General features: G+C 63.0%; 3 protein-coding genes across 3 annotated transcripts in view; all 3 read right to left on the reverse strand.

Moving 5' to 3' along the window:
- Positions 1-388: 388 nt before the first annotated feature.
- On the reverse strand, positions 389-2,434 carry MNEG_8890 (regulator of telomere elongation helicase 1; the record flags this gene model as incomplete). The annotated part of the gene is made up of 6 exons (XM_014042635.1): positions 389-460; positions 796-1,150; positions 1,416-1,538; positions 1,699-1,847; positions 2,082-2,177; positions 2,354-2,434. Coding segments are annotated over 6 exons (876 nt in total), but the record flags the coding sequence as incomplete, so codon positions are not given.
- Positions 2,435-3,224: 790 nt separating this feature from the next.
- On the reverse strand, positions 3,225-4,462 carry MNEG_8891 (hypothetical protein; the record flags this gene model as incomplete). The annotated part of the gene is made up of 5 exons (XM_014042636.1): positions 3,225-3,362; positions 3,631-3,735; positions 4,006-4,016; positions 4,219-4,277; positions 4,368-4,462. 5 exons carry the CDS (start codon positions 4,460-4,462, stop codon positions 3,225-3,227), a joined length of 408 nt encoding a protein of 135 aa, XP_013898090.1.
- Positions 4,463-5,902: 1,440 nt separating this feature from the next.
- The window catches only part of MNEG_8892 (hypothetical protein), a gene marked incomplete at both ends in the record, with an annotated part of 3,238 nt that continues 1,037 nt past the window's right edge, over positions 5,903-8,103 (reverse strand). Inside the window, 6 exons of the mRNA XM_014042637.1 lie at positions 5,903-5,992; positions 6,279-6,393; positions 6,565-6,644; positions 6,916-6,999; positions 7,239-7,388; positions 7,656-7,713. Coding sequence (XP_013898091.1) covers positions 5,903-5,992; positions 6,279-6,393; positions 6,565-6,644; positions 6,916-6,999; positions 7,239-7,388; positions 7,656-7,713 — 577 coding nt within the window. The remainder of the gene's footprint in view (positions 5,993-6,278; positions 6,394-6,564; positions 6,645-6,915; positions 7,000-7,238; positions 7,389-7,655; positions 7,714-8,103) is intronic.

Raw genomic sequence — 8,103 nt, forward strand, 5'->3', positions numbered from 1 at the left:
CTCCAGCCGCGCCTTGAGGTCCCCCAGCCCCGCCGCCTCGCCATCCGGCCCCACCACGTCCCCCAGCAGCCCACCCCCCGCGCCCCCACGCTGCTCGCAGAGCTCCACGGCCCGCTCAATGTCAGAGATGGCGGCCGCACGCAGCTGCGCGGTCAGGTCGAAGGACGCGGCGCCCTTGCACACGTCCTGCGCACGGCGGGGCCGGATGGCGGTGTGCGTGGGGGGCTGCCGGGCTGTGTTTCTTGAGAGGCCCCTGGCTCGACGAGACTGCACGTGGCATGCCCCTTCCAGGGTCCCCTTGGCCTCTCACGTGCAGCACGTCTGACCATCACACCGCACCTACTGAGATGATGAGAGCGATTTACCTGGGACTGGGACCGGGGCCCACCTGAACGTTGTGGGCCTCGTCAAAGATGACAATCGCATTCTCGAGCCTCAGTGTGTCGAGCTGCTTGCTGGCCTGTGTGAGAGCGCGTGTGTATTTGTGCGTGTGTATTTGTGCGTGTGTGTGTGTGTGTGTGCGCGCGTGCGTGCGTGCGTGCGTGTGTGTGTATGTGTGTGTGTGTGTGTACGCGTAAGTTGGGGGCAGGGGTGCAGCTGCAAGCGTAGATGAGCAAGAAAAGGGCGGTAAGAAAGCCAGCCCGCTTGCCGCAGCTGCCAGCAGCATGGACAAGCATGTTGGTGCAATGCACCGCCTGTTGGCAACTTTTGACTTGTGTTTGATTCAGCGATGAACACGACGACCTGCAAGCGCTCCCTCCCGCCTTGCACGCCCCCCCACCCCCACCCACCCACCCCCGAGTCCAGGAGGTAGTTGTAGGGCATGAACACCACGTCACAGTGGGCCACCAGGTCGCGCGACAAAAAGTAGGGGCACACGCTGGCGGCGCGCCCCACGCGCAGGAGGTCCTCTATGTCGGGCGGCTCCAGGGTGGGGGCCGCGCCGCCGCCGCCCTGCCCGCCACCACCACTGCTGCCGCCGTTGCCGCCGCCCTGGCTGCCTGCCTGGCCGCTGGCCCTGCCCCCCAGCGCGCCAAACGCGCCGGCGGTGCCCGGGGCGGATGCGGGTGGGGCGTTGGCATCGGGAGGGTTGGGTTGCTGTGGCGTTGTGATATCCTGCACTGTGCGCTCCAGGCGCTGCTTGTTGTGCCTGGGCCAGCCATCATAGCGAGGAGGGTGTTCCGCCCGGGGGGGGGGGGGGGGGGGGATGTATGAGAACGGAAAGCGCGGTGTCGCTCGCCGTGCCAGCGGCGCCGCGTGCTGGTGCATGGTGATACGGCGGGTTGGGGCGCGCCGAAGGCGCGCTCCCTGCCTGTCGGGGCGGCGGCCATGTTGACCCACAGGCGCGGACAGCCGCTGTCGAGGCGCCGCGGGAGCACTGTGGGGAGGTTGCGCGGGATTCTGCGCTCCCTCACCACTGGCACTGCCTGTGGTGCACGAGTCCCCTGCAGGCAAAGTTGGCGTGGCCGCCCGTCATCTTGGAGACGCGGGGGTGGAGGCACATCTGCTGCCGCGACCCCAGGACTGTGGTGCGCACCCTAGGGTTTGGGAGGAGACGGGTGGTCACAGCAGACGTCAGGCAAGGGTGAGATCTCGATGGCCGTTGCACTTGCCTGCCATTGGCCTCGGGGCTGGGGGTGCAGCATCCCTGTGCTGCGCGAGGCTTTGGAACCGGGTCGGCCGCGCGCGCGGCTGTACAGCCCAAGGTGGGGCGGGCCCCCTCGCCTGTAGCTGGTGGAGCGCAGCTCCCTGATGACCTGGGCCAGCTGGCTGTGGGTGCGCGACGAGTAGATCACAAGGGGGGGCTCCGGGGGCGGGGCGCCAAATGCCACGGGCCGCCCCGCATTCTGCGCAGACGGCGTGGGGATAGCCAGAGGGAAGGCAGAGGTTGCACGGCGGTTGACCTGGCGTATGCAGGGCTGCGGGGAACCATAGGCGCTAGATTTCAGCTGTGGCATGCAGCGGTATCTGCCCGCCCGGGTCGTCAGGGTCCTGCTGAGGTGTCATAGCGACGTGGCTGCGTCACGCAAAAGGTCAAACGGGTGTGGGGCAGTCAACGCCAGCCACAAATACGCGCTCACTCGCCGGCCCCAGGCCTCCCGCCATGCCAGCGTCGCGCATAGAAGGCAGAGTGTCTTCCCCGTGCCGGTGGGGCTCTCCAGCAGGGCGTTCTCCTCCTGCGTGTGCGGAGGCGGGGTGCGCATGTGCCCAGAGCTCGGGCGCAGTGGCTGCCGCACGCGGCGCAGCATGCGACCCCAACGCAGCAGTGCCAATTGCGTAGCGGGGCCACTCATAGACTTGCGGGGTCGTATAACATTCGCCGGCGTCAGAGAGCTGCGCTGCAACACCTCACCTGGTCTAGCGCCAAGATCACCTTGCGCATGTAGTCGATCTGTGGCGTATCTGGGCGCGTCAGAAATATTTCCGATGCCATTGTTGTCTGCATTCCTCGTCCCACTTACCTGGACGGGGTAGGCCTCGTGGGGGAAGTCCACTGGGACCCCTTCAATGTCGTACACAGGCATCCTGGGACGCTGTCGTATTTGTATGCTGCACCGCAGCAGGTGAAGCAGGCTTGGCAGCCTCAGTTGCTGCCTGACAGCGGCATGCTGCGCACGCCCGCCCGCTCCACGCGCTCACGGCGCCGTCCCAACATGCTGCTCGGTCTCAGTCGAAGGCTTGCAAGTCAAACAGTACCTCAGGTGTAGAGACTGCGGTCAACTGCAGGTGTGTGCAGGTTGTGTGGTGACTTGCAAGGAGTACTAGTAGCTGCCCGCCTCGTCACTTAGTCACTCGTCACCAGTGTGCTGTAGAGGGCCTCGGTGGTTGCGACTTGCATGCGGCCGCATAGCACCAGAAGCCACAACTGCATGTTGTTACAAAAGATGCTAGCGATGTGTGTATGCTGCACAACTTGTCAAAACTGCACTCGCAGCTTGCTGATTTCAAAATTGAGCATCAATGCTCGACCAAAAGTATGGTTGGCTTCACAAAACGCAAGCATCGTCCATAAGCCTGAGCGCAAGTGGGCACTTGAGGTCGCCCACGCACACCTTCAGCCATACTGTGAGGTACAAATTGTCGTACAGATGACCACCATGAAGCCGGCAAACTGGTTCAGCTGAAGACCAGCCATGCTTCAACTCCTACGCAAGACCTCCGCCGCTCCATGGCTCGGGTCCTGCTCTCTTCGCCCCCCCCCCCCTTTCCCGCCGCTGATGTCCTCACGCCGTCCCAAAGTGGCCCTTCATCACCGCGTCAAAGTCGCGGCGGCTGATCTTGCCGCGGCCCTCCTTGTCGGCCTCGCGCAGCAGCTGGCTGGCGTCAGGGCCGCTGGGGCCCACCGCACGCCGGAGCTCGGCCTAATCAAATTGGAATGGGTGGTTCACGGTTTGTCTAAAGGGGCGGCAGAGGCGCATGAACATGTGTGTGGGGGGGTCCATCTGGGGAAATGACGGCTAGGCAGAACAAAAAGTTGCTGCTTGATATTCAGATCACACCAGGGTTGGGCAGGAGTGCCCAGAATGGATTGTTTTGTGCTGCTGTACGGTGACAATGACTGCCAGGCAGATTTCTCCCCCAGCTCAGTGTTGACAAGTGGACTAAGACAGGGCAGTTGCGGGCCCGCACCACGTCAATGAACCCGTCCTGATCTGTGTCGATGTCGTCGAACGACTTGCGGCGGAACGACTCGCTCTTGAGGACGTGGTCCCACACACTGGGGGAACCGGGGCCCTGTGTGTGCGCGCAGGAAGGGGCAGGGGTAAGGTGTACATGGGGGGGCCGTAGAACAAATGCCGCTGGACTGAGGGCCGCCACACGGAGGGGACAATCACAACGACAATGAGGTGGGGTCACGGGGAGATGGTCAGCCAGACAGGCACTTCAGGCTACAGCAGGCGGCCGGCATCTAGGTGTGAGCAGCGCCACTGCACCGCTTTGACGGGCCCTTGGTGCCCGCGGGGTAGCGCCTGCCCCAAAGCCCATGGCTCGAAGCAGTCGCACCTGCACAGTATCTGCGGCCAGGGTGAGGTCGTATAGTGGTGGAATAGTGGCCGCGGCCAGGGTTGAGGGGTAGGCCACGTCACACCAACCCTGCCAGCGCCATGGGCCTTCATCACTAGGATCATGTAGGCACAGCCTCGAATCGATCGGGGACCCACACGCGGTCCTGGGCAGGGTCAGCCGATGCCCGTGACACTTGGCCCAGCCACTCACCGTAGTATTGTGTCGTCTGGGTCGCGGCGGCGTTGGGCGCAGTGCCCGGGTCGTACAACCTGCAGGCAAGCAGCCGTGCAGGAAAAATGGGGCGGCTGTTGTAACGCACTCAGCACGGACGGGCGCACGCCGCTGCGGCTGAGGCGCACCTGCGCCAGGGGTTATCCGTGCGGCTGTTGGGAGCGCCGGTGTCACTGGAGCCAGGGCTGGAGCTGGAGCCCCACATCCAGGAGATCAGGCCCATCCTTGCAGCCCTGGGTCCGCTGCGGCGCAAGGCGATGTTGCACCGGCGCCCCAGGCGGCACGGAGAACTCAAATCCGTCATATGTAGGGACTCCTGGCAGGTAGCATCCCTTCCCACGCAATGACTGCCCCGAAAGAGGGCTGAGCAATCGTTCCGGCACTGTGCCAGATTGACGAGGGGCCAACGAAGGAGGTGGGCCGCGAGGCATCTCGCTCGAGAAGAGGCAAGCAAGGGCGCTGACGCACCTCGAGAGTGGTGAAGGCGGGCTGAGACGATGCAGCGAGCCTAGGGTGGGCTATCTGTCACACGGCCAGGATTCGCAACGAACAACGCTTGCAGAAATGCGTCTGAGACGTTCTTGCAACTGGTTACCGTAATTATTGGGCAGGCGAGCGATCAGCCGTCTGTCCTGGCACTGTTCCCAGCCCGGGATCACGCCATAATTGCTGACGAGGACCAGCCTTGTCAGGGCGGCGGCAGCCCTGCGCCCCCAGGGTGGTGCTGGCGCTGCATTGATATCGGCATTTTTTAGTAATCAAATTAGTTGCAGCTTTGTCGATGTTGTGATTGGCAATCTCCGTGCACAATCTGCCTCCTGGCTAAGTGGGGCTTGGAGACGGTGCGTGGAGGTGGCCGCACGCTTGCACAGCGCCATTGCTCTGGCTCAGAGCAAAAAACATAATCTTGCACTTACAGTGTCATTGTGCATCACGCACAAGCCCTGTAGGGAGTGGCTACCAACTCAAGTAGTACAACTATGGGTCGGCGAAGGGCGAAGGATGGGGTGGGACCGAGGTGGGAGACCCAAGCCAGAATGCATGCTGGTGAGCACACATACAGTCTCATTGCCAGCACCTCCCTACTGAAGGAGGCCTGCGCGTTGGGCGTGCAGGAGCGTATTATGAGATGGGGCGATGCATCGTAAGCGGTCAAAGAAGGACAGCAAATGCTTGGGAGTTTGATTTGTCACGACCCGCGCGATTGGCCGAGCCCATTGTTGGGGCCCGTCGGTGTCGCCAGCACACACTTCGTGCACATTCAACAGCATCAGGACACGCGACGTACGTTCTATCACAGCCAGCATTCACGGTCAACAAATGCGTGGCGCCTGGGCGCAAAGGCCCCTCCAGGTCGCCTGGCCGCCGGCCAGCTGCTCGGCCGCCTGCTGGCCGCTTGGCCCGGGGCCAGGTGGGAGCCGCAAGCATTGCAGCTACTGACATCATGCTTATAATGGAGCAGTTGTTCACCCGGGTCCTGCAGAAACTGCGCCGCCCGTGCCGAGGCGGCATGACTCTGTACAGCAAATCGTGCTGTGCAGACATTCAGCATTGTATCTACAGCCTTCAGTTTGTGGCCGCTGCCAGCTGTGCTGGTGTGAGGGCACCAGTGGCTGACTGGCAGACCTCCCGGTCCGGCCAGCGACCCTGCGCCCGCCTGCACTCATTTCCGTGCGATGGCCCATGAGTGCACTATGAACTGGTTCCCGTTGACCACCAGCTCCCCGGACGGCGTCAGCTGCGCGGCATCACCCTGGGGGTTGGGCGGGCGGGGGCCAGGGCGCAAAAGCGGTGAGATGAGGAGATGAATTGCTGGTGTTGCCACGTGGTGGATTCCCAAAAAGCCCCATGTTTGAATGCCTGTATCGGATAAAGAGACATTTCCCTTCCAATAAACAAGAAACGGAATTCCTGTGCAATGTGTGTCGACCACACATTGTCATATTCACCACAAACACAGATGAAACATGTGCGTCACCGCCCTTGGCATGGTCCGCCTGTCCCTCTGCCCTCTGCCTGTCGCCCCCCCCCCCTTGCACCTTGGCTATCTCAAAGGCCTCCTCGTCCTGGTTGGGCACCCCTGCCAGTGAGGCATAGGCCGGCTTGCCCAGGCCCTCGGACTTGTCCAGGTAGTTGCGGATGTACTCCATCGATCTGGCCGGGCGATGGGCGGGGGAAGGGGGAACGCGACAGGGGGGAAGAGAGATGGTAGACGGATGCATTCAGACTTGAAGCCAGGACAACTGCTGCTGATCTGGGTGGCCCTTCTCCCTTCTCGTGCCCACGCCTTGAATTTTGCTGTCCCGCCCACCCCACAGCTCGCACCTGTACGAGCCGCAGACCTCCACCTCGCTGAATATGGAGAGCAGCACCCTCAGGGCGTCGTGGCTCATGCGCCAGTAGTCCTGGGGACCAGCGTGGTAAGGGTTGAAACCTGGGGCGGGGCGCGGAGTAGGGTTGAGTGAGGGGAACGCTAGAAAGGGGGCATTCTCGAAGAGAAACGACGGATCCCCCACGTGGGCCAAGCATTTAGGGGGTGACCCCTTGCGATTGACGTTGCCGTGCTGAGAAGGTCGGCTGCAGCAGCCCCTCAGCCAGCTGCCGCCGCTGCCTCAAGCTCTGAGGTGGATCCCCTTCGCCTGGGCCTCCTCCGACGGCAACCGACTAACCCGGCACTGCCAGCAGCACGCGGCCGCCTGGCTTGAGCGCGCGGTGGATCTCAGCCACTGCCAGGAAGGGCAGTGATACGTGCTCCAGGACCTGGCAGGGGGGGGAGGGAGCCAGGGCCGGGAGGGCGTTGCTTGGACGGGGGCCCGTGACAGCTGCCGCACTTGACACACCTGCGACCAACTTCATGGCGGCGTTAGTATGAACGCCTGGCAAGAGCACAGCTCATGCCTCTTGCAGCTTTGCTGGCCAACACAGAGGTAAGCACCACAGTTCCAGGATCACTGAAGTCCAGCCGGAGGACCCCGCTCCTACGCTCCCCATCTTCTCACCTGGTCCAAGATGATCCAGTCGTAGCTGCCGGGTGCCACAGCGCGGTGCAGCGCCATCACGTCCACCTCGGGGTAGTTGCGGCGGTCCCACGTGGCGCCCACAAAGAACTGCTGCAAGAAGCTGGCTCCGCTGATCTCAAGCCCGTGGCCCTGTTCAAAGGTGGGAGGCGGGAGACATGTGGGTATGTGTGACAGGCTGGGAGGCGGGTTCGCGTGATGCACGAGCGGGGCCGCTCGAGTCAAGCACTGCTGCAGCCACCGGCGCACGCGCGTGCGGCATCCGCGCGTGCGCCTCTGGTGCTGGTACTACCGCGGCCTGGTGCCAGCACATACTCCCTGGTTGTGGGCGGCTACATTGTCTGCACTCTGCCGAGGACCCTCCGCCCTTCGCCGCATCTTTGAGGCCTGGTCGCGCACCGTGGCCTTGTCGGGGTTCTCCAGCAGCCAGTCTGCCAGATTGTAGTACGCAGAGTACCTGAAGGTGACGTCACCAAGCCAGCATGGCGCCAGCACTCAAGTTGGCTGCGTGAGACTAGCAAACCTTTCCTGTGCCTGGCTGCCTACTACTTTAAACTGCTGGGTTGCCCCCGTGAGGCCACGTCGGCAGCGCCAATGCACCCCTACTGGGGTCTCCCCTTCTTATAACGAGAACAATGAGCCGCGCATCTATCTGATGCCACTGCCACCGTTTTTTGTACACCCAGGCGCAGTTTGCAAGTCACCCCTGTTTGGCCCCGCCTACCGCTGGCGGCGCTGCTCACCGTGTGAGGGGCACCTTGTTGAAGGCTTTCTTGGGGACCTTTGATAGCTCTGCAAATGGCTCCTTGTAGGTGCAGCGTTTCCAGCCCCTTGGGGACCCGGGGGG

The sequence above is a fragment of the Monoraphidium neglectum genome, assembly GCF_000611645.1.
Source record: "Monoraphidium neglectum strain SAG 48.87 unplaced genomic scaffold scaffold01747, whole genome shotgun sequence".
Taxonomy (NCBI): domain Eukaryota; kingdom Viridiplantae; phylum Chlorophyta; class Chlorophyceae; order Sphaeropleales; family Selenastraceae; genus Monoraphidium; species Monoraphidium neglectum.